This window comes from Chrysochloris asiatica, unplaced genomic scaffold (genome assembly GCF_000296735.1).
Source record: "Chrysochloris asiatica unplaced genomic scaffold, ChrAsi1.0 scaffold00157, whole genome shotgun sequence".
Lineage (NCBI taxonomy): Eukaryota > Metazoa > Chordata > Mammalia > Afrosoricida > Chrysochloridae > Chrysochloris > Chrysochloris asiatica.
Genome location: NW_006408675.1, coordinates 5,982,604 through 6,010,027, shown reverse-complemented (window position 1 = coordinate 6,010,027; position 27,424 = coordinate 5,982,604). Strand labels below are relative to the sequence as shown.

Genomic DNA, 27,424 nt, shown 5'->3' with positions numbered 1-27,424 from the left:
TATCACACTCTTTTATTCCATCCATACCTCTGCATTTTACAGCCTCTGAATTCTGTCCCTAAGGAAATTAAATTGCTGGCATAAGAATTGGAATGGAATCAGAATTCTGTCCTGATGATTGAGGTCTGGAATCCAGGCTCATCCCTCCTGTATGAAACTGCTCTGTTTCATAGCCACTGAAACACCAATGCCATGGTCCTCAGGCCTCAGGAGTTCTATGCTCCCGAGCATGGCCATGAGAAATACTACTCAGAATTGTTTCCAAGTACTTTTTAGCCCTAAAATCAATCAATCAAGCAGTCACCCAAATGGTAGAATTATAACCAGCATCATTTCCTTTCAAACCATTTATAATGAGGTAGATGCAGAGACTGTTTGCCTAGATGACAAATGAGGTGATTTTTTATTAGGCAATGTTAACAGTAACCACAAACTCAAACCAAAATAAAAGAAAAAGCAAACTAGTTGCCATTGAGATGACTCTGACATGGTTAAGCTCTGGGTTCTAACTAAGAGACTTGTGGTTTGAACCTACCCAGAGGTGTGTTAGATAAAAGGCTTGGTGGTTTGGTTTTTAAAGGTCACAGCGTCGAACACCCTGTGAAGCACAGTTCTCCTGTGTAGCACCTGGGGTTGCCATGAATAATAACCATTTATTGTGTACTTGTTTTAAGTGATTTACATGTATGAACTTGTTTAATTTTTACAAGAGTCTCATGAACTAGATGCTCTTGTAACTAATGTTTTATGGCTGAGGAAATGGAGACAGAAACAGTAAGATAGAAATAACTGTCTTAATCGCGATAGCGTAAGCAGTAAGTGCTGGCATGTGTCTGAGCTCTTACCAGAACAGAATTAATATGATTCCAGTGACAACTGCCTTCTATATTGACTACTTATAAAACTCTGCTTTATCAAATTTTGAAATATTGATTGTAAGCTTGGTGGTTGTGTGTCGTTGAGTTGGTTTTGATTCATTGTGAACCTGTGTAGGGTTTCTGAGGCTGCAAATCTTTATGGAAGCCGAAAGCCTCATCTTTCTCCTACAGAGCAATCTACCATTTGGTAGATTCAAATTGCCAACCTTGCTGTTAACAGTGTAGCTCATAATCCACTGTGCAATCAGGGCTTCTTAGGCTTGATTGGAAAAGAAATAAAATCTAATTTTGAGTTAAGCCATTCTTTGGGAGGGATACAACAATTAATTTGGATTACAAGCAAAGCCTATGTTGTTTGATAATTATTCATACATACCCACTCCTCACTCATCAGGTGGTTAGGTTCCAAGAACCAGGTCATTATATGAAATTTGCGTTATGTGAAAATGAAGGATGAACATATCAGATCCCCAAAATAGTGCCCCAAATCACATTATTAACACAGCTGCCAAACCACTAAGCCACATGGACTAGTCAGCTTGACCCATAGCTGTAACCCTCGCAGCCAGTGTTGCTTTAGCCTCCCACCTCAGCGCTGTTACTGCCGGACTTACGTCATTAATGTGCAAAATTGTCAGGTTGGAGATTTTTTGCTGTTGTGAGAAATGCGAAATGTTGGGTAACAAGAAGTTGAGTGAGAAGTATGTGTACTTTCAAGTCTCTAATTTCTTAGCAGATTTAATGTTAAGAAGCAGAATAATTGAACATTGCCTTCATATCCCTGTATTACTAGTCAGCCTTTCTTTTTTTTCAATCATAGAAGAAAAAATTGCTGGTGAGCTTCACATTATATATGAAGATGACTTTGTTGATCCCTTTGAACTATGCATTCTGGATGTGCCTTTAAAATCCATGTGCCACATTGTGGGAATGAATCAGGAAGTATAACAAAGACAAATGATATTGGGGAAAGGCTTCAACGATAGGGTTTCCAAGGAATGGCTGGTGGGTTTGAACCACTGATCTTGTGGTCAGCAATCCAGTGCTTATTTAACAGTACAACATACAGTTTAAAGGTCACATTTATTATTTAGGAATCATCTTTAGAGTTGTTGTCGCTAAGTGCCATTGAGTCGGTTCCAACTATTAGCAACCCTGCATATGTTGCCAAGGAGTAACTGGTGGGTTTGAACCACCAACCTTATTGTTCAAACTGACCTTGCATTTGAGTGCTTATCCTATAGTGCCACACCCCCATTCAAAAGCTAACATTACTAATTCCACATATTAAAAAGATTCTTTGAGAAGATGCTGTTTGCTATAATCTAAAGATCATTTTTCACACATAAAGTTCTCAGTTTTGTAAAAATGCTAAACTCACTTCAGCATTTAAACATTTAAGTGAATATTTAATGTAATTTTATTCAAACGGTGAAATCCTGGTGTTCTTTATTTTTGTCTCATGTTAGAGTTTCAATTAAATACTAAACTAAAACAACTAAAACCAAGCCTGTTGCTGCTGATTACGACTTATGGAGACCCTATAGAACAGAGGAGAACTGCCGTGTGGGGTTTTAAAGACTGTATGTCTTTTATGTTGTTTGACTTTTTATTGTGAATGCAGTGAAGGTTTACAGATGAGATCTTCAGTTTTTCATCCAACAAACCATACACTTTGTTTCATCTTAACTGTTACAGTCTCCTCCATGAAACAACAGTTATTCTACTGCCTCCCTGTGATTCCTATCTCCATTCCACCAACAATTCGTATCCCTTCTCAACTTCGGCTTTAGATAAATGTTGCCCTTTTGTTCTTGAATGATAGACCATCCCATCGGGAGCATACTTTACCAGTACTGTTGGCCCCACTATATACCTACTTTCTGCTTAGCTGAAAATTGGGCCACAAGGGTGAGTTCCTTTCCAGACCTGAAGAGTGGTCAAAGGTCATTGTCTTCGGTTCCTTCAGTCTCACATCTTTGTCCAGCAAAGGGATCGATGGTTTTGAACTGCCGACCTTTTGGTTAGCAGTCAAGCGCTAAACCTCTGTGCTAACACTGCTCCTGAGTTAAATACGTGATGTTATTTAAGTGTCTTGGAGTCAGTTCTGACTCATAGTGACCTGTATAGGGTTTCCAAGGAGCAGCTGCTGCCTTTGAACTACCAGCCTTGCAGTTACCTGTAGTTAGCAACTCAGTGCTTATCCTAAAATCCCATGCCAGAGATTGACAGTTCTTTTATTATTTCAACAAAGTACTTCCTAAGCTCCTTTTATGTAGTTGGCACTGTTCTGGGGTTTGAGCCATAGAAAAAATAAACTAGGACATACTTTCATGAAACTTAGATTCTAGTGGAGAAGAAGGTCAGCAAACATGTGTGAAATATCTACAGTGTCACGTGGTGATATCTTTTCTGTGAAAAAATTAAGAAAAGTGGTGGACGTGCTATTTTACTTGAGCAGTTAGAGAAGTTCAAATGTCTCAAAAACAGTGACATTTGAATCGTGACCTTCACAGTGCAGAGAGCACACCTGCTGCATAGCTGGAATGGGTCCAGGCAGTAGGGCTGGTTAGTGGAAATGCCCTGAGTGGGAAGGTGACTGGGTAACCAAGGACCAGTAAGGAGGCCCACAAGGATTGAGTAGACTGAGAAGAGATGGGATCAGAAAGATGGGTGGTAGAAGTCATGGTATCTTGTAGGCCACTGTTTGGACTTTGAATTTTGTTGTAAAGGTATCATTCCAGACTCTGAACAGAGGAGTAGGAGCATCGGGCTTATACTTAAGAAGGATCCTTAAATGGACAATCATTCAAAATTTAGGGGCAACATGTACTAAATATTAAGGGCAATGTTAAGAGATGGGAAGGTGGATGGAAATAGGAGCCACAGGGAGGAAGCGGTTGAATGTTGTTCCACGGAGGGGATTGCAATCATTGAGCTGAAATAAAGTGAATGATTTGTTGAATGTAAAACTTACCATCTTGTCTGTAAACCTTCAGTCAATTCACAATAAACATTTTTTAAAAAACAAAGACAAAGAAGGGTCCTTAGCTACTGTGTTTGAGCCTAGGATGAAGCAGAGATCTATTGGGCAGTGATTGCAATAGAGATCAGGTAGAAAGGGAAAAGACTAGTAGTGGTTACAATGGGCAAGTGATCGGATTTGGGATGCATTTTAGAGGTTGTTATTGTTGTTCTTGTGAAGTGCTGTCCAGTCGGTTCCAACTCATAGTGACCCTGTATAGTGTTTCCGAGGAGCAGCGGGTTCAAAGATAAGTTCAAACCAACTTTGCAGTCTAGAGCGTTAACCCACAGTGCCACGCCAGGACTCAATTTTAGAGGTAGAGGTAGAGCTAGATGTTTTGATTATTGATGATGGAGTAACAAAGAGAAGAATAACTGTAAGATTTAGGACCTGAGTAACTTGGAAAACAGGAGTTGTTATTTACTGAAATTGGGATAAAAAAACAACCCACTTTATTATGTTCATGGAAGGGGGCTTCAAAAAGTCCATTGGGAAAAAAAGCCTATTATCTTGTCATTCTATTTTCTGTGAACTTTTTTGAAGCCCCCTTGTATGACCATTATTAATATTGTTGTTGTTGTTAAGTGCCCTTGAGTTGGTTTTGACTAATAACAACCCTGTATAGCGTTTCTGAGGCTTTAAATGGTTTTTTGGTGGAAGCAGAAAACCTCATCTTTCTCCTGTGGAGAGACCGATGGGCTCAAACTGCAGATCTTGTGGTTCACACTCTAGTACTTATCCTACAGAGCCACCATGCTCTCCTATTAATATTTAGAAGCTATTGATTAGAAAACTTACGTGCTTGGACGTGAAGGTGTTAGGAGACGAGGCTAAAGAAAATTGTCTTAATGTGGTGAAAGTTCAGCGTTCTTCATCAAAAAATTAGTGTCTTTTTAGAAATATAGAGCTGGAGGTCATTACTCAAAGATAATCCGGAAGGGCCTGTTGCCATCACTTCGATTCTGACTTATAGGATAGAGTAGAACTACTTCACAGGGCTTCCAATGCTTAATCTTTACGGAAATAGAATAATTTCCTGTGAAGCTGCTTGTGAGTTCAAACTGGCAACCTTTTGGTCAGCAGCCATCAGGGCACCTGACCTGGGGAAACTGCTTTAGACAAAGAAAACCATGCCCCATGTTTAGAGACAGAGATGCCAGTGACAATAGTGGTGGTGGCAGTGAGGATGATAGCAGAGATGCTAAACAAAATTGGATCATTCCTCATAAATAGATTTATCTCTACTTTTGCTTCATCTTTGTTGATAGCAAAACCCACAATATCATTTAGGTGAACTCTTCAGTTCTTAAAATTAGCAAAACAACAAATAGTCTGTGATGATGAGAAATGGAAAAAATATAGATGCAGAGTTCTGGTGATTAGCAGTTCTATTGTTGTTGTTGTTAAGTGCAATTGAGTCAGTGACAAATCATAGTTACCCTGTATAGGGTTTCCTAGGAGCAGCTGGTGAGCTTGAACTGCTGACCCTGTGGTTCAAACCAACCTTTCAGTGCAGCACATTATCTTTCTGTGCCATACCAAGACTCCTAGAGCTGATCATTTTTGAAAAATTTCCCAAAATCTGTATCAGTTTTACAGCAGTTGTACACCTTTGTTCTCTGAGATGCTTACCTACTTGCTGTGATACAACTGCTAGAAAGATTGTCCATCACTCATATGTTAGGGATATATTGTTGGTGAGTGTTGGGTTGAGTCAGTTCCAACGCATTGTGACCATATGAGATTATGGTAGGCCCCCATGTGTCTGGCTGTTAAATGGAATTCCTGACTAGTGCAGATGGTTAATTGCTTGACTACAAGCCAGTAGGTTGGCAGCTGAAACCTTCCCAGAGGAGTCCTGGTGTGGTGCTGTAGGATAAGCACTGGACTAACTGCAAGGTCAGTGGCTCAAACCCACCAGTTGCTCCTTGGAAACCCTGTCTAGGAAGGAGTTCATGGAGTCATCATGAATTGGAACGGACTTGACAACAGCTAAATGCAATCATGAAGTCATCCAATGATGCCCACTCTTCAATATTTGTTGTTTGTTGTTTTTGTTTTTATGCTTTTGCTTTTCTGTGAGTCTTCTTAAAACTAAAGGAGGTTGGGAAAGCCAACATAGGAACTTTTGAGCAAATCTCGTTCAGCATGAATGAACATTTACTATTTGGTAAATGAAGCGAGGATACATTTTGGAGAGGGAGTTTCACTCCAGGATCCTTTTTGGCTAACGATGTGTCACAAAGGACACATGTGACAAGGGAATAGGTGATGGTTCTGTAGGTATCCACTGTCTGGTTGGTGGGAATCTTAGAAGTGTTTAAAGTCCTGTGTACGAAGCTCAGGCTCAGATGCCCTGAAACATCAGTGAGAGGCCAAGAATAACTTCTGTCTTTACTTGAACTCCTTGCATTATCAAGGCTTTGGAGTTTAAAAAGTTGGAAAACATTAAACGGAAATCACTTAAAAGGCAATGTCCAAAGTGGCAGGTTTGATATCTACTGTAAGCTCTAGGGTGTGATGAAATGTTTTTAAAGGGATCACGAGTGTTTGAATCTGGACAACAAATGAAAAATAAATTTCAGGGATGCAGTGGACCATTTTGAGAAGCTTTAATTAATTGTACAAAGAATAGTAGAGCCACTGACAACATAGGAAATTTGGAAAAATGATCTATTTAGTGAGAGCCCTGTTGGAGTATGATTTGATATGAAGAAGGAAACGGGATCTAAGAACATTGTACTTTGCTTATAGGTTTTTCTACATGTAGTGGTTACAAATTGGGCTGCTAATCTCAGGGTCAGCAGTTCGAAACTACCAGCTGTTCCGCGGGAGAAAGATGAGGCTTTTTGCTCCCGTAAAGATTTACAGCCTCAGAAACCCTATGCAGGGTCGCTATGAGTCGGCACCGACTCCTCGGCACATAACAACAACAACAACAACAATGTGTCTTCACTGTTCACTGCCCCAGTTTCCCCAGACTTGAAACAATACTACTCTCATAAGGTTGTGGTTCTGATTAAAAACCTTAGTTTTTTTATTTTTAGCTAATAGATTTTCCTTTTTTCCTACACTTTCTCCTTTATTTCCTCCTTTTTCTTCCCTACTTGTCTTGGATCTTCTATGACTTTGTTGGAAATATGTAAAGGAATCTTATCAGTTCTGTTTAGGATTATCTTCTTTCCTCTGCTTAATTTTCCACCCTCTGTCAATTTGTAATATAACAATCTTCCCCACAGTAATTATTGTAATTCCCCAAGCGGAAACATTTAACTTCAGGTGAAAAAAAAAGTAGCAGCAGCTGATGAAGTTTAAACAATAAATATTTGTGTTTTATGCAGCTGCCACTGGTAATTAAGAGAAAGGAACAGTAAGTAGAATGGATCCTATCTTGCTTGATGAGCTGAGGGGAGGTCGCCCATTCTTGCTGCATTTACAAAGACTAGTAGCCATAATGAAACATTTTGTTCAATGACTGTGGCACATTGCCACCTTGTGGCTGTAAGTCTTCTCTTTTTATGCAAAGAACGATTTGTAATAGTAACCACAATAATATTTTCTACTTTCACTGATACGTGACCTTGTTCACAAACTCTTTGAGACACTTTACAAGGGTATGTATAAGACAGGAGGATTTTAGAGAAAGTCCTTGCTCTTAGGAGATGTGTGCTGAGTTATTTAGGGATGGAGAAAGAGCAATAGAAGGATCAAGAGAGAAGAGGCAGAGAAAGCAGTGTGGCAAAGATAAACCATTCCATTAGTAAAGGGCTTATGGGTGTTCATCAAACTATTCTGTAGTGATACTTTTCTGTTGTTCCAAATTTCCTTTTGAAATTTTCCAAAATCGAAAATCTTGGCAGGAAAAAATACAATGGAATAAGGACATACATGGCACTAATTAAAAGGCACAAAGACTCTTGTAATCACCTGACTCAGCTGATTTCATCACCTTCTAGTGGTTTATATGTAAGTGCCCAGATTTCTCTTATTATAATTAATTATCCATAAGACTTAAGGAATATATCTACGAATAGTCAGAAATACCTCTGGAGGTGCTCCTAAATAGCACACTGATGGAATAAACAGCGGCCACAAAAAATCCTTTACAGTAAGTACGACCCCTTATTTGAGAGGGCTGTTTCTTTAAAAATTTCAAACTGGAATCCCTTTTTCCTGTGGATCTAGTTTGATGTTAGGATACATAGCCTGCTAGATCATTGAGGACCTCTCCCTGAAATATGAGGGTAAGTAAAAAGTACTCCTTCAAAATCATAGAAACCTTTTATAAACAAAAATATCATAATGTGGAACTATTGTTTTTTTGACAGATCCTCCAGCTAAGTCTATACATTTTTTTACTTCCCATTGTGAATTAAGAGAGGGTTTACAGGACAGATCATCAGTTTTGCATTAAACAAATCACATACTTGCCTTCATTACAATGATTGCAATTCCCTCCATGTACCATCAGTTAGCAATATTTTACTTTTATTCGCTTTAACTCTTACCTCCCTCCCTGTCTGCCGTCACATTCATCTTTCCTCTGCCAAACTTTCTCTTATATATTACCTGCCTCTTCACCATGTTAACATGTTGACTAATTTAGATCTAGCCTGTGAATAATTTTACCTTCCTGCCTCCCAGTTAACCATCATAGAAAGTTTCTTTTATCAAGAAAACCTTTTCTTAACTTTTTATACCAGTGGTTTCAGACAATATTATTTTGTTATTTGGCTATTTTCACTAATCATAAAGTCCTCCAGGTTCATTCATATTGTGAGGTGTTTTGCATATTCATCATTATTCCTTAATGTTGCATTGTATTCCAATATATGTATGTACCAAAGACTGTTTAACCATTTTACACTTTCTCCATCTTTTTGATGGCTCTCTTGTAGTCAGCATATTGAAAAATCCTGTTTGTCTTGCCCATTCTGCTACTTTTTGAGTGGTACATCAGTTCATTTACATTCAGTATAATTATTAATAGGTAGAAATTGTTGTTAAGTGCCGTCGAGTCGGTTCCGACCCATGGCGGTATAGGATTTCCAAGGAGCAGTTGATGAGCTTGAACCACCAACCTAGCAGTTCAAAGTCCTTTGCAGTCTGGCGTATTAACCCACAGCGCCACACCAGGACTCAGGTAGAAGTTGATTGCTGTCATTTTGTTGTGTGTTTTTTGTTTGTTTTGCTTTGTGTGTGTGTGTGTGTGTGTGTGTGTGTGTGGTGCTGCTGGTGTCTTTGTTCCACATAGTTTTCTGCATTCAGTTCATTTTGTTTTTGGGTTTTCTTTCATTTTCATTTCTGTTATATTAATGTTTACTAAATCTTTCTGATTTTCCTTTTCCTTTTGATTTGATGGTGTATTAATTTATTTTCTTTGGTGTATAGCCATAGGATAAGCACTCAACTTCAAAGTCAGTTTGAACTGCAAGATAGTGGGTTCAAACTCACCAGTCACTCCTCAGAAACCCTATACAAAATCGTGATTAGTTAGAACCAACTCAATGGCACATAACAACAACAACAACAACCGATAATTTATTAAATTTTTTCTTTGCATGAAGCATTCTGTTTTATCTTGAAATCTACTTGACTTCCTTGTGATTTGGAAATTCTGTACCTACCTTTCTTTTTGCTTTATATTTGATTTCAATGCATTATTAATTGAATTCATCATTAATTCATAATTAATCAGTCCAGTAGGTTTGTTTTACTTTAAATACTTCCATATCTGAATTGAGTTCTGAGTGGGTTTTTTTCATGTATGTTAACCTAAGTTTTCTGTCTGCTATTGTTGATTCTCAGTCCAAAGAATACCCTTTAGTATTTTTCATAAAGTTAATCTTTTTTTGTGGTTGTCAGGTACCATCGAGTGGGTACCGACTCATAGCAACCCTATGCATAACAGAACGAAACATTGCCTGGTTCTGGGCCAACCTCACAATTGTTGCCACACTTAAGCTCATTGATGTTGCCGCTTTGCTAGTCCATTTCACTGGGTGTCTTTTTTTTCTCTGACCCTCCACCCTACCAAATATCATATCTTTCTCCAGCAACTGGTCCCTCTGGCACTATATCCAAAGTATGAGAGATGAAGTTTGGCCATCCTGGCCACCCAGGAACACTCTGGCTGCACTTCTTCCAACACAGATCTGTTTGTTCTTTTGGCAACCCGTGGTACTTTCAATATTCTCCTCCAACACCATAACTCAGATGCATCAATTTTTCTTGAATGTTTGATGATATGTGTATTTCTGTTCAGTCATTAATAACTACCTTGATATATGTGCATGTATGTGCACAGGACTCTTTTTGTCCTTGACAGCATTCTATTCACAGGATATGCATGTAGACTCTCTTAGAGATGAACATTTTAGAAAGTGTGGCCCAATTCTAGTGTGGAAAGGTTTTCTTATAAAAGAAGGGCAGATCTTCAAGGAAGTGTTATGACACCAGGCATTCTTTTGTGAAATACTATCTCTTGAAGTGGCTTTGGTGTCTCTGATTCTTTTGGCAGGCTTTCTTTTAAAAAGCCATATAACGATGTAGCAAGGTATTGATTTCCATTAAGGTCAGTGGTACCTAGAAATTTCCCTCCCTGACATACATTTGTAAGCACCAAAGGCTTGTGAATTTCCTTTTGTGAACAACTGGAGAAGAGATCCTTTGCTTCTTTATAGAGCAATATTCTTCAAAATATTTGAACTATGGTCCCAAAGAAAGATTTATATTTCTTTTTATACATGTGTACACATATATAATCAAATAAAAATATTAGTAAACCAATACTTCCCCTTCCTTCAGATGTTGTTTAGTGCCATTGAGTTGGTTCCAATTCACAGCAACTCTGTATTTGTTGTTGTTGTTACGTGCCTTCAAGTCTGTATATGGTTTCTGAAATTATAAATCTTTGCAGTAGCAGAAAGCCTCATTATTCTCCCTCAGAATGGCTGGTGAGCTCAAACTGCTGACCTTCTGGTCTACAGTCCAGGGCTTATCCTACAGAGTCACTACATCCCACCTACCTTCAGTGGATTCTAATAATTTCTATTGTGTTACATTCAAGAATACTGGACACTATCCATTAGTTTGATTTCATGCTCCACCAATGTGTTATGCCCAACAGTTTGACAAACCTTGCTGGTGAGATTTTGCAACAATGCAGATAGAAGACACAACAATGAAATCCTGAATTCTCTATGGTAACCAGATAAAAATCAGGCTGAGAGGGATTTAGAGAAATTAGAGAAAAGAAAGAAGAGTATCTTGGATTGTGCTAAAAAGTGTCCTCAACAAGTAATATCTCTGTTCTTCTCTCTGCAGCTCGATCACATCTTATCCCCTCCACCCATGCCTTTTCGGAAATGCAGCAACCCAGATGTGACTTCTGGCCCTGGAAAGTCGCTAAAGTTCAAAAGGCCACTGAGTGAGGATGGAAGACAGTTGCGGAGAGGGAGCCTGGGAGGAGCCCTGACTGGTGAGTTGGGCGTGACTTCCTGTAAGAGAAGAGATGGTGTTTCTTTTACAACTTTGGGAATGATGGTGGCGTTTCATGTGTTCCAGTTGGCCAACCTTAGAATGGACTTGCCTGTCTGTTGACTGTGTGAGTTCCTAGCCATTGAGTCAGTGCCCACTCATGGTGAGCCCCTGTGTGCAGAGTGGAACTGTTCCTTAGGCTTTGCCAGTCTGAGACCTTTTGGAAACAGATGACCAGATTTGTCTTCCAAGGCACTCTTAGACCAGTTTGAATTGCCTAGTAGTCAAACACTTAGCAGTTTAACCAGGTGCCTACCTCTTACCAGAAAAACAAAAACATAACAAATCTCATCCACATACTGGTTGGAGCAATCTATTCCAGTCTAGAAAATGGCTAAATCGAGGAAGTGTTTTTGTGTTTTTAATTTATAAACTTTATTTACACATGCAATGTACATGGGATAAATGTCATGTAAATGTACATTTTAATGGATTTTGACAAATTTATATGCCGGTATAAGCTATAGGAAGTTCTGATGTGGTGTTATTGGATTAACATTAGACTACTAGCTGCAAGGTCTGTGGTTCAAACCCACTAGCTGTTCCTTAGAAACCTTATACAGGGTCGCTCTGAGTTACAACCAACTCAGTGGCACTTAACAAAAACAACATGAGTTGGAACCAACTCGACAACACTAACAACAGCATTACCACCACTACAGCAGGATTTCAAAAGCTTTTTGAGTTCCTTACTAGTTATTAAGGAACCCTGGTGCACAGGGTGTTAAGCACTGAGTAGTTAACCTGAAGGTCTGAAATTTTAACCCACCAGACCAGCAGTTCCTCAGAATAAAGATGAAACTGTCATTTACAGCCTTAGAAACCCTGAGGAACACTTCTACTCTGTCCTGTAGAGCTGCGATGCGGTGGGCTTGGTTTTCCCAGTCACCACCTCCTCCCACCCCACCACTGCCATTCCCGTTTTTAACCTCAGGAAATCATGGATCTGCCTTCCATCATTATGGGTTAGTTTTATGTTTTTAAATGGAACAGTCCAGGGAGTCCTGGTGTGTGTGGCACTGTGGGCTAATGCTTCAGACTGCTAAGTTGTTTGAACTGCAAGGTCGGTAGTTCAAGCTCACCAGCTCCTTCTGGGAAACCCTATACAGGGTTGCTATGGGTCAGGGGCGACTTGATGGTACTTACCAGCAACAATAACAACATACATTCTATAACCTTAATATATTTACTTTTATATTGTATATATCAGTGGTGTCTGTTTAACTTTATAAGAAATTACTGTGCTGTTTTCCAAAATCACTGTACCATTTTATAGTCCCACCAGAGACTAGATGAATGGTCCAGTTGCTATATATTCTTACCAATATGTAGTATTGTCAGTCTTGACTTTTCCCCATTTTAATAAGGTAGTATCACACTATGGTTTTACTGTATATTTCCCTGGTGACAAAATAGATGTTGAAAATCTCTTCATGGCATGCATATATATCTCAGTTTGTAAAGTTAAAGTGTCTGTTCAAATCTTCCAATCACCTTTAAACTGCATTTTCTCAGTGAAATTAATTTTTCCTTTTTTAAAATCCCCAAACTTACAAATCACTTATACTAACTTGTAAAATAGCCAGCGTACTCAAAAGATTAGGTTAAATCATGGCTTAAAATATATCTGTATATATAAAACTCACCATTTAAAACTTCATGTTCTAAATCATAATGGTTTAGATTCTTATTATTTCATTTTTTGAGTCTCTCTATATAAATATTTTTGAAGGAACTTTATTGTGCTTTAAACACACGCTAACACAAAGCTGTTGCTGCATGCGATGGTTTTGTTTGCCAGTTTATAAATGATCGGGGAGAGAAATCATTTATCACATTTTTGGAAAAATCATGAATTTTGAGTTGTAGAAGATAGAGTTTGGAACACTTTGATGCAGTGTGGTGTACTTACTAGGAGCCCTCATTGCACATTGGGTTAAATATTGAACTGTAAGCAAATGATTATCAGTTCAAGCCCACTAGCTGCTCTCAAGGAGAAAGAAGCAGTCTGCTTCTATAAAGATCTGCAGTCTTGGAAACCCCAGGGAACAGTTCCCCTCTCCCATGTAGGGTGGGTAAGACTCAGAGTCAGTTCTAGGGCAGTGGATTTCAGTGGGTAGACACACTGCTGGATAGGAGGAGAAAACTGATTTCAGGACAAGAGGAAGAAGTTCATTAATAAGCTGCTATGCTTCACCGAGTTTAAGGCAAATGTTCACACTTTCATTGTTCTGATGCCCTTCAAACGCTTGTCTGGACATTTGTCTTTGCTTTCATCTTATAGAGAAGTCTGTTTGCTTTTCTAAATGGAAAGTCTACAGATTATTTAGTTTGACAGTTATAAGTGGAGAAATTAAAATTTTAACGTTGAAAGGCTTATGTATTGGTTTTTTTTTAACTTCACTTAGGAAATTTACTGATTAAACTCTTTCTGACCAACAGGTTGGGCAGTTAAGGTTGTCACCATTTTTGTTAAAAGCAGTTTAGGTAAAGCTTTAAAATAATGTAAACATAGAGCTCTTGATGCAGATATGTGTCCTGAAACATGAAATTCTTAACATTTAGTTTCAATTAAAAAAAAATAAACACTAGACTTGATATCCATTTTATTATCTTACCAGTGTTAGAAATTCTATCCTTTTATAATTAGCTTGCTGAACAATTATTTTAATTGATTAGATCTTTGGTCAGATAATTTTTAAAAGGTCTAATAGTTCTTGAAAGGAGCTCTGGTAGTGTAGTGGTTACGAGTTGGGCTGGTAACCTCAAGGTCAGCAGATTGAAACTACCAGCGGTTCCACAGGAGAAAAGTGAGGCTTTCTGCTTCTGTAAAGATTTACAGCTTCAGAAACCCTATGTAGGGTTTCTATGAGTCAGAACCAACTCTATGTCACACCAACACCACCATCACCAAAGATATACAGCCTCGGAAACCCTATACAGGATCACTATAAGTCAGAACTGACGCCACGGCACATAATCAACCAACCAATACTTCTTAAAGTCCTTTACAAATCTCTTGAATATCTGCTTGTTTTTAAACATTGTTGTTGTTGTCAGGTGCCATCGAGTCAGAACCGACTCATAGCGACCCCATGCACAGCAGAACGAAACAATGTCCGATCCTGGGCCAACCTCACTACCGCTGCCACACTTGAGTCCATCAATGATGCCACCTGGCCGATCCATCTCGTTGGGGGTCTTCCTCTTTTTCTCTGACCCTCCACCTTACCCAGCATGACATCCTTTTCCAATGATTGTTTCTTCTGGACAATATGTCCAAAGTAGGAGAGACGAAGCTTAGCCATCCTGGCCTCCAAGGAGCACTCTGGCTGCACTTCCTCCAAAACAGATCTATTGGTTCTTTTGGCAGCCCATGGCACTTTCAGTATTCTCCTCCAACCCCACAACTCAAAGGTATCTTAAACATAATTGCTTGAAAATATATTGGAAAAGAAGAAAACATTCTAAATTGTTCCTCTGGATAACTTTAAGTGCCGCTGAATCAGTTCCAACTCATAGCGACCCTGTATAAGGTTTCCAAAGAGCAGCTGGTGGGTTTGAACTGCCAACCTCATGGTTTGCCTAATAGTAGGTTTAGGCTAATTACTTTGCATGCATTGTATTACTTAATCCTCAGCTAAGGACTTCTGGTGTGGTGCTATAGAATCAGCACTGGCTTGCAACTAGTGGGTGCTTATAAACTCTATAAGGAGCTCTGGTAGTGTAGTGGTTACGATTTGGACTGCTAACCTCAAGGTCAGCAGTTTGAAACTACCAGCTGTTCCGCAGGAGAAAGATGAGGCTTTCTGTTCCCGTAAAGATATACAGCCTCTGAAACCCTGTACAGGGTCGCTGTGAGTAGGAACTGATTCCACGGCACACCACCACAACTATAAACTCTGTACAGGGTCTCTGTGAGTCGGAGCTGATTCCACGGCACACCACCACCACCATGAACCCCATATAGGGTCTCTGTGAGTCGGAGCTGATTCCACGGCACACCACCACCACCATAAACCCTGTACAGGGTCTCTGTGACTCGGAGCTGATTCCACAGCACACCACCACCACCATAAACCCTATACAAGGTTGCTAGGAGTTGGAACCAACTCATCAGCACTTAACAGCAACAACATTAGTATTGAATCCTGATGTGGTGCTGTAGGACAAGCACTGGACTGGTAACTAACTGAAGGGTTAGTAGTTCAAATCCACTAGCCATTTTTGGAAATCCTATACAGAGTCATTATGAGTTGGAACAGACTCACTAGCACACAACAACAGCATAAGTATTAGGAGCCCTGTACTACTAACCACAGTCCTGGTGTGGTGCTGTGGGTTAATGCATCAGACTGCAAAGCCGTTTGAATTGCAAGGTTGGTGGTTCAAGCTCACCAGCTGCTACTTGGAAACCCTATGCAGGGTCGCTATGGGTTGGAATTGGCTCGATGACACTTAACAACAACAACAACAACTAACCACAGGTCAGCAATTCAGATCCACCAGTGGTACCATGGGAGAAACTCCACTTCAAATCCACTGCTACTGAGCCAATTCTGACTCATAGTAACCCTGTATGGGGTTTCCAAGGAGCAGCTTTGAGTTTGAACCACTGACCTTATGGTTCAAACCTACTTTGCAGTCAAGTGCTTTATCCTATAGAACTCAGATATCATCTCACACTAGCACTAACAGTGAAGCTGAAAAACCCAGAAAACAACAAATTCTGGCAAGGGTGTGGTGAGACTCGTACCTTCCTACATTGCTGGTGGGACTTTAAATGGTTTGACCACTCTGGAAAATGGTATGGCTCTTCCTCAGAAAGTTGGAAATAGAAATACCATCTGTCCCAACAATCCCTCTACTTTGTATATATGTACAAGAAATATGAACCATGACATAAGTAGATATCTGCACACCAGTGTGCATCACAGCACTATTCACAATAGCAAAAAGATGGCGGCAACCTATGTGCCCATCAGTGAAAAAAATGGATGAAGAAACTTTGATACACACACGCAAGGGAATACTATGCAACCTCGAAGATTAATGCTGCATCTGTGAAACACCTTATAACATGCATGAACCGAAAGGGTATTTGTTGTTGTTGTTGTTAAGTACTGTTGAGTCAGTTCCGACCCATAGAAATCCTGTATAGGGTTTCCGAGGAACAGCTGGTGAGCTTAAATCACCAGCCTTGCAGTTCAAACAACTTTGCAGTTTGGTGCATTAGCCCACATCGCCACACCAGAACTCCTGGAGGGCATTGTTGTTGTTATGTGCCATGGAGTCGGTTCCAACTCATAGTGACCCTGTTCAGGGTTTCCGAGGCTGTAAATCTTTACAGGAGCAGAAAGCCTCATCTTTCTCCTGCAGAGCAGCTGGTAGTTTCGAACTGCTGACCTTGAGGTTGGCAGCCTGACTTGTAACCACTATTACAAGGGGGCATTACAGTAAGGTATGCTCACTGTGGAATGGTCAGTCATTCAAAATCAAAAGGACAATATGTGCCTAAGAACAAAGTTGAGAAGGGGGGGTATGGATAGGAAGATGAGTGGAATACAGATAGGAACCTCAGGAAGGAAGCAGGACAACTATTGCTACATGGAGGGGATTGTAATCATTCAGATGAAACGAAGTGTGTGATTTGTTTAATATAAAGCTGATGATCTGAGCTGTAAACCTTCACTCAATTCACAGTAAAAAGTTTAACAAAAAAATGCTTTCATTTTGGAAACCCTATACAGGATCACTATGAGTCAGAATGGACTTGATGGCACTCAACAACAACAACATTAGTATTATGCCAATAAATTAATTCAATTTAAGGGAAGATTTGAGTAAGTGGAACACTTGAGCTCATGAAACAATTTGCCTCCCTTACTGACTGAGGTTTTTTCTGCATTAGGTATTGTCTGTCAGGTATTGGAGCAGGGCAGTGTTATTCTTGATCCTTAGAAACATGGTTTCAATAGGTTTTAGGCTAGTATGAATGTAAGTAATCACGCTGATCTCATCTTTGGGCATATTTGCCATTATTGTTACTGGCCGTTAAGTTGGCTTCCAACTCAGGACACCTCCATGCACAATAAAACAAAACACTGGCCAGCCCTACACCACCCATGATGGGTTGCATATCAGACCTCTGTTATCCATAGGGCTTTCATTGACTGATTTCTGGAAGTTGACTGTCAGGCTTTTCTTCCTAGCCTGTATAGGGTTTCCAAGGAGCGGCTGGTGAGTTTGAACTGCTGACCTTGTGGCAGTCCATTGTTTCTCCCACAATGCCATAGCAGGACTCCTGCCTAGCATCATAGCAACATGCAAGTCTCCACTGACAGATAGCTAGCTGGTAGCTGCATATGAGGTACATTGGCTGGGAATCCAGTGTAGGCCTGCTGCACAGAAGGCAAACCTTTTGCCACTGTACCACACACACTGTCCTTAAACTGAAGTCAAGCCAGCTTTGCCATCAGATGTCTGTGCCTTATGTATGGTACTTTCAGCTATCCTCTATTACTTAACCGTGTTTTCATCCAAGGATCTGTTCTTTGATAGCATTCTACTGGTTTACTTCAAAGAATTTATGAAGGCCTGCTTTATAGTTTGAAAGTTCGCCACCTATTCCTTGAACAGTTTTCACTCAACTCTTAGCGCCTTAAAGGGGATTAGGGGAAATTGTGATGGATTCATTTATTTATTCCTTGTAATAATCATAACAGCCAATATTAAGAGTGTATTATGTAATAGGCATGGTTTTTAGGAATTATGTCTATTAACTTTATTTAATGAAATGATTTACGTCATTGCTATGTGCCTACGTGGGAGACGCTCTTATTATCCCCATTTTACAGATGAGAAACACTAAGGTAATTTGCACAAGATAACGGTGCTAGCAAATTATACCATTAAATCTAGGTATTGTGGCTCCAGAGTCCATGTTTGTAACTACTGTCCAAACAGTACAGCAGGTCCCAAATAGAATTCAGACAAACTGTAAATTCCAGCTGGAATAATGGAGTCAGTTCTAGGTGGGAAACAATCTTTGCTCAGTTGAAATCCAGGTCTAACTCAATCTGTAAGGCTCTTGGCCCTTTCATCTAAAAAGTAGATTAAAATTTGGCAATGAATGCATATGTAGAACCTTAAGATTTATATACTGGTTAACCCAACAGTTCTGTTTCTCAGAATTCAGCACAAGAAAATAATCACGAAGTTGAGCAGAGTATTAACTCTAGTTATATATAGAGCAGCAACATTTATAATAATTAAAATTGCATATCTTCTAAATATCTGTCAAAAGAATATTTGTGAAACGTATTATAGTATGCACATATTACAGTATATAGTATAAAATGGAAAATGAATGGTAAATATTAAGAATCATGTTGCAAAAGAATACGTTTTAATTGAAAGAGACCCACAGTATATATTTAATGTGATGTTCTGTTGAATGATCATATAGTAGCCCATACATTTTCATAGCACTTAGTACTGATTTATGATTCAATCATTGTGTATATCTATCGGTTAAAGAGTTTTGTCAAATAAGATAATGGTTAACTAGGGGACTTGAATAAATGCAATTCAATCCTTGAGATACGTTATGTCCCTCACTTTTTCTGTGGAATTTGGTAGTGTGTTAGTCAGTGACAATAATGTTATATAGCCACAAAATCCTACTGGCAGATGCTTATAAGTATTTCTTGCTCATATGGCTGCAGGTCAGCTGCAGTGTGGATGACCCAGTTTGGGTGTGGCTGGGCTCCCATTCCGGAATGCATTTTGAGTCTACATTGGCTCCATGTGTCTGTTTTTTTCTTTGGACGAGCAGCTACCCAACGCTTCATATCCTGCTAAAAGACAGGAGCATGAGAAGAGGCACATTCCAGCGCTGTGCTGGAGGTATGTCTGCTACTTTTCTGTTGGTCAAAGCTAATCACATGGTCAAGAGCCCAACATCAAGGGATGGGAAATGCACTCTATCTAACATTGTTGTTGTTAAGGGGCCTGGTAAAGGATATAGTTATTAGCACTATCAAAGGAGTGAGCAATTGATACCAACGATTTAATCTATCAGTGTTAGCTTCTCTCTGGTTTTTATTGATTATTCTTTTTGCACTAAAGTGTTCACATTTATGTATTTTTTTTCATATCTTAGGAAAGTAATATGTGTTCAGGGAAAGAAATTTGTAGAATACAAAGAACTATAAAGAACTGAAAGCTCATAATTCTACCATGTATAAATATCCATCGTTAATATTTTGACACTTTCTTCCCTTAAATCACTAAGAGTATTAGATTAAAAAGTCTCTGGGTGTCACTCAACTACAGTTGAAAGGTTGGCAGTTCAATCCCACCCATTGTTGTTGTTGTTGTTGTTAGTGCTGTTGAGTCAGTGATGACCTATATTGTCCCTGTATAGGGTTTCTGAGGAGCGGCTGGTGAGCTTTAACTACTGACTTTGTGGTTCAAACCAACTTTGCAGTCCAGCGCATTAACCCACAGGGCCACATCAGGATTCCTGGTGATCCGCTTCCAAAATGCCACAGGCTTGAAAACCCTCCAGAGCAACTGTACTCTGTACACCTGGGTTACTCACCGAGAGTCAGAATCGACTCAACACCAGCTACCAAGAGCAATTACATTAAAGGGAAAAACAACTGATGCCTTTTTGCAAGGCTGACATTAACCACCGGACCCAGAGTTTACCACGTCCCTTATTGCCAGGATTTTTCTGTTGTTGTTGAGTGCTGATGCGGTGTTCTGTCTTTGTGACCCACAGTTTGCTATGTAGGTGCCTAGAAGCATTATGTCAACATTAACTGAGTTCTGGAGCTCCAGCATAAGGAGGAGGAACATTTATTCTGATCATTTTACAGATCCGTTAGTCTGGGTGTGGACATGTAGTAGTGTACCTAACAGTTCACAGCAAGGAAGCTGCAGAATGAGGGCCAGAACCTTGGTGTCTTGAATTCTGGTTTTGATATGCAAACGAATGCACCAAATCCTTGTCTAGCATCTCACAATTGTGATGTGTATTATAGCCCTAACAGTCAGAAAATGAAGACTGCTTTTCCTCATGAAGACAGTCATAGTTTTCAAAAAGTGTTTGGGTTGTAATGTAAAGGGAAGAGGGATCTATGTAAGTGTTAACATGTACATAATAATAAGAACTTGAGTCCATAGACAGTATAAAAGGATCTCGAAAGTGTGGAATCATGCAGTTTCTTTTATATAAAAACAATTGAGAGAATTTTTTTGTACTGTGGGAAATGAATGTGTAATAGCTTCTGAAGATGGCCTTCCTGAGTGAATTTCATTTCAAGAGACAATGGAAAAACAAACAAAATGATCCCAGAAAACATTCATTTCTTTTGAAGTTTACTTGGAAGCTTTTGAGGACATTCTGTATAGCACTTAGTAACGTTGTGACAAATTTCTCATTCTAAGGACTCCTTTTTTAAGTGGGCAAGCCTAAAGCAATTCAGATTAAAGCTAATTTATGTAAAATATTACTATTTTATAGGTAACCTTGGCATTTAGCAAATATTGACCCTAAATACACCCTTGATGTCTAAATTTCCTAAGTTTTGTATGCCTTAAAAGGAATACCTATATAAAAATGTTGTTAGGATAACACTAGATGTTATCTAGTGCTATCACCAACAAACCAGAAATTGTCAGTGGTTTAACACAGTGATAGTTTATTTTGGCTCATGCAGTAGTCCAAAGTGTGTCCCTTCAGAACAAACCCCCTTCCAAGACTGTAACCAAAAGGGAGCACACGATCAGGCTTGTAAGTTCACTGGTGACCGCGTTGTGAGTGGAAGTGGGGGAAAGTCAGTAATGAAGACATGGGCTGAGTTCAACCATGTTCCGTAGACACCTGTCAACATTGAGATGAGAGAGAGAATAGGAAGGGCTGGTTGGTTCGAAGTTTGGGGAGACTTGGGAACTCCTGAGCCCATGGACACTGACCTAGCCATGGGGGTGCTAGAACTGAGAGTGAAGCATCCAGCTGATAAGAAGGAGGTGGAGGCACAGAAGAACACCCAAACATACAGCTAATATCCATTGAACCTAGCTTGGATGGCTTGACCATCAGAGCTTGACTATAAGAAGAAAATAAATTTGATACAGGATAGCAAGTGTAAACTGCTACAATTTGATGAAATTAACCTTTACTTATGGATGTAGTTGTTCAAATTACCAACCGAGAGGGAAGGAGCCTTCACGTCAAGGATCAAGCCTATCCCCTCAGTACACAGGGTTGATAGGGAAGGGCAACTTAGACATTGGCTACCTAAAATGGGGGCTATGAAGGCACGAAGTTGCTGACTTATAAGTTTTAAAGAGGGAATTTAGTTTCAGAGCAAATGGGGAAAGGTAGAATCCCCATTGAATAGTTTTCATCTTGCCTAAATGGGAATGGTAAAAGGAGATGAGAATAGGATTTTTTTTAATTCAATAGTGAGTAATTGTTATCATTTTCACTTGTGATTAGTTGTGATTGTCATAACTGTAAAGGTAGAAGTTGTGCAACAAAAATGGGGAAGTAGTTAACCTTGTATTCCAGGAACAGAGGACCCTAGGACCATCAAGAGGGAAGAGCAGGAACAGACCTTGGGATCCTAATCAGAGAAGCAGAGACACCAGAGATGCAGGCAGAGGTGATGGCATGGAGAGATAGAGCAGCTGAGGACTCTAGACTCCTGGAAAGAGAAAGGTTAAGTGCTGGCAGGCAGGACACTGGCTTGCAGAATGTGCCCTTTGGTTGTTTAAACTATTGTATATTCCTGCATGTGTTTGTGTACATCAAGGGAGAAAAGGGAGGGAATAGAGGTAAATGTTGCATGGAGGGGATTGTAATCATTGCAGTGAAGGAAAATGTGATTGGTTGAGTGCAAAACCAATTTTCTGCAATGTAAACTATAACTTAAGTCATAATAAAAGCTTAAGAAAAATTAAAGAGTGGGTTAACACTCAGCCGTCTTCCTCATAGTAGATTCAGGAACAGCTACTCCTTTCATCTTCTAGTTTTAATGCTCTATGTGGGGACTCAAGGCACTCAACTTCCAACTGGAAGAATTGTAAAGAGAGAGAGAGTAGAGTTTTCCTTTTTAAACACTTCAGCTTAGCAGAGATACCACCTCATTTTCATTCATATTCTCTTGAGGAGATCCAGTCATATGGATTTCCTTTACTCACAGCTGATTGCAAAGTTGGTCCTTAGCTAGGCTGTTGCCACCAGTGATAACTCCTTAAGTTGGGCAGTGGATGTATGGCACTTAAAAAGCTGGGAAAGACTGAGAGAAAAATAGATTTTAATAAAGACCTAAAATGTGAGTAATAGAGTCATAAATATATGAACTTTGAAATGCCTAATGGATATGCTAAGTAGAGATGCCAAGTAGGACCATGTGTGGAATCACAGAAGTTGAGAGAGCCATCTTTTGAGAAGGAAAGAATGACCAATGCTGTTGACTACATCTGAGAGCGTAAGATGAGAATAGGCAAGTATCATTGGATTCCACAGTTTGGTAACAGTTATAGATGGAAGCTAGAACAGAGGGAGTTAAAGACACATGGTAATGGAAGAAATCAGAGGCAGCTTGTGTAGATAGTTCTTTGAGAAACTGTGCTGTGGAAGAGAGTAGAAAAATGGGACAACAGCTTGCAGAGTGTGAGGAATCAGAGAGAGCCATCCTACTATGGCAGCCAGGAGAACATGTTTGTAAAGTGTTGAGGATGGTTCAGAAGAGAGAGTTGATAGCCAAAAAGGTGAAGTGTTTTGGAGAAAGTGAGCAATGCATCTAACCAGAGCACATTGTGAAAGGAGGTGGCCTTTTATAGGAGGAGGGGATTTCCGTTACTCTAATAGAAATTGGAGGAGAAAATAGATGCAGGGGCAGGTAGTTTAATAGATTTGGTGATTGTTCTTTCCTCAGTGCATTATAAGGCACCACCACTCATCTGTCAGTTTGTCTCACTTTGATGGCTTATGTGTTGCCGAGACGCTGGAAGTTATGTCACTGATACTTTAAATACCAGCTGGGTCACCCATAGTCGACAGGTTTCAGATGAGCTTCCAGACTAAGACAGACTCAGAAGAAGGAGAGGTGGGCTACTTCCTAATGCTTAGCCAATGAAAACCATATGAATAGCAGTAGAACACTGTCAGCAGCAGAATATTGAATATTGAAACATAGCAAATAGCACCTGACTATTTTCAGATATAGAAGATGAACCCCTCAGGTTGGAAGGCACTCAAACTACAACTGGGAAAGTGCTGCCTCTTCAAAGTAGAGTTGATCTTCATTTGCTGATGGGACACAGTTCAGAATGAGGAGAAATAGCTGTAAAGATAGGAAAATTGGAAGTTGTTGAAAATGAAATGGAATGCCTGAACATGAATATCCTAGGCATTAGTGAGCTGAAAAGGACTAGTATTGGCCATTTTGAATCTGACAATCACATGGTTTACAAATTGAAGAGGAATGATGATGCATTTATCATCAAAAGGAGCATTTTAAGATCTATCTTGAAGTATAATGCTGTCTGTGATAGGATAATATCCATACACCTACAAGGAAAACCAGTTAATACCACTATTATTCAAGTTTATGAACCAAACACTAAAGCTAGTGATAATGGAACTGAAGAGTTCTACCAGCTTCTTCAGTGTGAAATTGATCAAACATGTAATCAAGATGTATTAATAATTTCTTGCAATCAGAATGCAAAGGTTGGAAAGAGGGAAGGATCAGTAACTGAAAAGTATGGCCTTGATGATAGAAATTATACTAAAGATGGCATGGTAGAATTTTTCGCAACCAATGACTTGTTCATTACAAATACCTTTTAAACAACATATGCTCATGGACATCAGCAGATGGAATACACAGAAATCAAATTTGACTACATTTGTGGAAAAAGATGGTGGAAAAGCTCCATATCATCAGTTAAAACAAGGCCAAGGCAGACAGTGGAACAAATCATCAATTTTTCATCTTCAAGTTCAAGCTGAAGAAAAAAAATAGAAAAACAAATCCATGAGAGCCAAAGTATGACCTTGAAAATATCCCACTTAAATTTAAAGATCATATTAAGGACTCTAATAATAGAAAATCAGAATAATTGTGGGATGACGTAAAGAACATCGTATAGGAAGAAAGCAAACGGTCATTAAGAAGATAAGGAAGAAAAAAAGACCAAAATGAATGTCAGAAGAGACTCTGAAACTTGCTTTCCAGCATAGAGATGGTAAAGCAAATGGAAGAAATGAGGAGGTAAAAGAACTGAACAGAAGATTTCAAAGATCAGCTAAAGAAGACAAAGTCAGATATTATAATGAGATGTACAAAGATCTGGAGTCAGAAAACCAAAGGGGAGGAATATCCTCAGCATTCTCAAGCTGAAAGAAATGAGGAAATCATTCAAGCCTTGACTTGAAATACTGAAGATTTCTTTGGACAAAATATTGAATGATGCAAAATGCATCAAAAGATGATAAAGGAATACACAAAAGTCACTGTACCAAAAAGAAATACTTGGTGTTTATCCAGTTCAAAATGTAACATATGATCAAGAGCCAATGGTATGGAAGGAAGATGTCCAAGGTACACTGAAGGCGGCAAAAAGCAAGACTCTGGGAATTGATGGACTACAAATGGAAATCTTTTAACAAACTGATGAAGCGCTGGAGGCATTCACTCATCTATGTCAAGCCATTTGGAAGACAGCAACTTTCTGATTGGAAGAGATTCACATTTGTGCCCACTCCAAATCCAAATAGAGATGACCCATCAGAAAGTAGAAGTAATTGTACAGTAAAATAAATATCACATACAAGTAAAAGTTTACTAAAGATAAATTTAAAACATCTGCAGCAGTACAGCAACAGGAAACTACCAGAGGTTCAAACCAGATTCAGATGAGAACGTGGAAGGAGGACTATCATTGCTGTAAGATGGATATTGGTTGAAAGCAGAGAATACCAACCAGAAAGATAATTGCCTGTGCTTTGTTGACTGTGTAAAGGCTTTTGACTGTGTGAATCATGACAAGCTATGGACAACATTGCGGAGAATGAGTATTCCGGAATGCTTAATTGTACTCATGTGGAATCTATACATAAACCAAGTAGCAGTTGTTTGAACAGAATAAGGGGACACAGAATGGTTTAAAATCAGGAAAAGTGTTCACAAGAGTTGCATTCTTTCACCATACTTATGCATTCTGTATGTTGAGCAAATGATCTGAGAAACTGGATTATATGAAGAAGACTATTGTGTCAGGATCGAAAGAGGACTGATTAACAACCTCCAGTATGCACATGTGGCGCTGTGGGCTAACGCGTCAGACTGCAAAAACATTTGAACTGCAAGGTCAGTTGTTCAAGCTCACCAGCTGCTCCTTGGAAACCCTATACAGGGTCGCTATGGGTCAGAATCGATTCGATGGCATTTAACAACAATATGCACATGGTATATCCTTGCTTTGTGAAAGTGAAGAGAACTTAAAAAGCTTACCAATGAAGATCAAAAACCGCAGACTTTGGTATAGCTTACACCTCAGTGTAATAAAACAAAAATCCTCACCACTGAAGCAATCAAGAACATCATGATAAACAAAGAAAAGACTGAAGTTGGCCAATACTTCCATTTGCTTGGATCCACCATCAACTTTCATGGATGCAGCAGTCAAGAAGTCAAACACAGTTGCATTAGGCAAATCTGCTGCATAAGGCCTCTTTAAAGTGTTCAAAGAGCAATGATGTCAGTTTGAAGACTAAAGTGCAGTAGCCTCATATGCATGTGACAGTTGGACAATAAGTAAGGAAGACTGTAGTAGAATTGATGCATTTGAATTATGGTGTTGCAGATGAGTATTAAAGGTACCATGGACTTTCCGAAGAACCAACAAATCTGCATTGGAACAAGTGCATCTAGAATGTTTCTTAGAAGCCAAAATGGCAAACTTTGTCTCTCTTACTTTGGACATATTATCTGGAAGGACCAGTCCCTGGAGAAGAACATCATGCTTGTTAAAGTGGAGTGTCAAGGAAAAAGAAGAAGGACCCCCCCAATGAGGTGGATTGGCATAGTGGCAGTAACATTGGGCTCAAATGTAGCAGCAATTGTGAGGATGGCTCTGGAACAGGCTCTGCTTTCTTAAGTTATACATGTGGATGCTGTGGGTCGGAACCAACTTGACAGCACCTAACATCAACAACAAGGAGCTCTGGTAGCTTAGTGGTTATGAATTGGGCTGCTAATCTCATGGTCAGCAGTTGGAAACTACCAGCTGTTCCATGGGATAAAGATAAGGCTTCTTGCTCCCGTAAAGATTTACAGCCTCGGAAACATACAGCCTCAGGGTTGTTATGAGTTGGAACCGACTCCACGACACATAACAACAACAACAGCAGCAACAACAAAGGCATTGGGGAAGATTGTATGAGACTTGAGGAGAGAGGCAAATGTGAATTTGTCTTAGTGAATAGGAAGGGATCTATAAACGGTAAGATTTCTTAGAAGCATTGGCAGCCTATTTAAGGTATGAGATCCTGAACTGTCTACATATTTGGGAGGAAAGGTTATAGCAATGGGGACGTTTGTGTATTCAGATCATGTGTTCCACAGAACACAGTAAAGAAGACTGTTCTAGGGTCCAGCAAGAAATGTGTGTGGACAGAGTAGACAGGGATGGGCAACTTGGACATTGGCTACCCAAAATGGGGGGCTACAAAGGCAAGAAGTGACTGTCTTACAAGCTTTCAAGAGGGAACCTCCTTAAACAAATAATAAATAAGGGGGAATCTGATGCAGATTGTGCAGACCCGGTCAGGAGTTCAAGGCCCTGTGGGCCCAAGCGTTGCTGACCGTCCAAACCATAGGCTCTGAGGATCAGACTTTAGCCACCTAGCAGACATAGCAAAATGTCCCTTATCTGATTATTCAGTTATGCTGGTTAG

General features: G+C 39.5%; 1 protein-coding gene across 1 annotated transcript in view; it reads left to right on the top strand.

The window, feature by feature from the left end:
- MAST4 (microtubule associated serine/threonine kinase family member 4) overlaps positions 1-27,424 on the top strand; it is an 880,190-nt gene that overhangs the window by 264,731 nt on the left and 588,035 nt on the right. Inside the window, exon 2 of the mRNA XM_006870995.1 lies at positions 11,230-11,383. Coding sequence (XP_006871057.1) covers positions 11,230-11,383 — 154 coding nt within the window. The remainder of the gene's footprint in view (positions 1-11,229; positions 11,384-27,424) is intronic.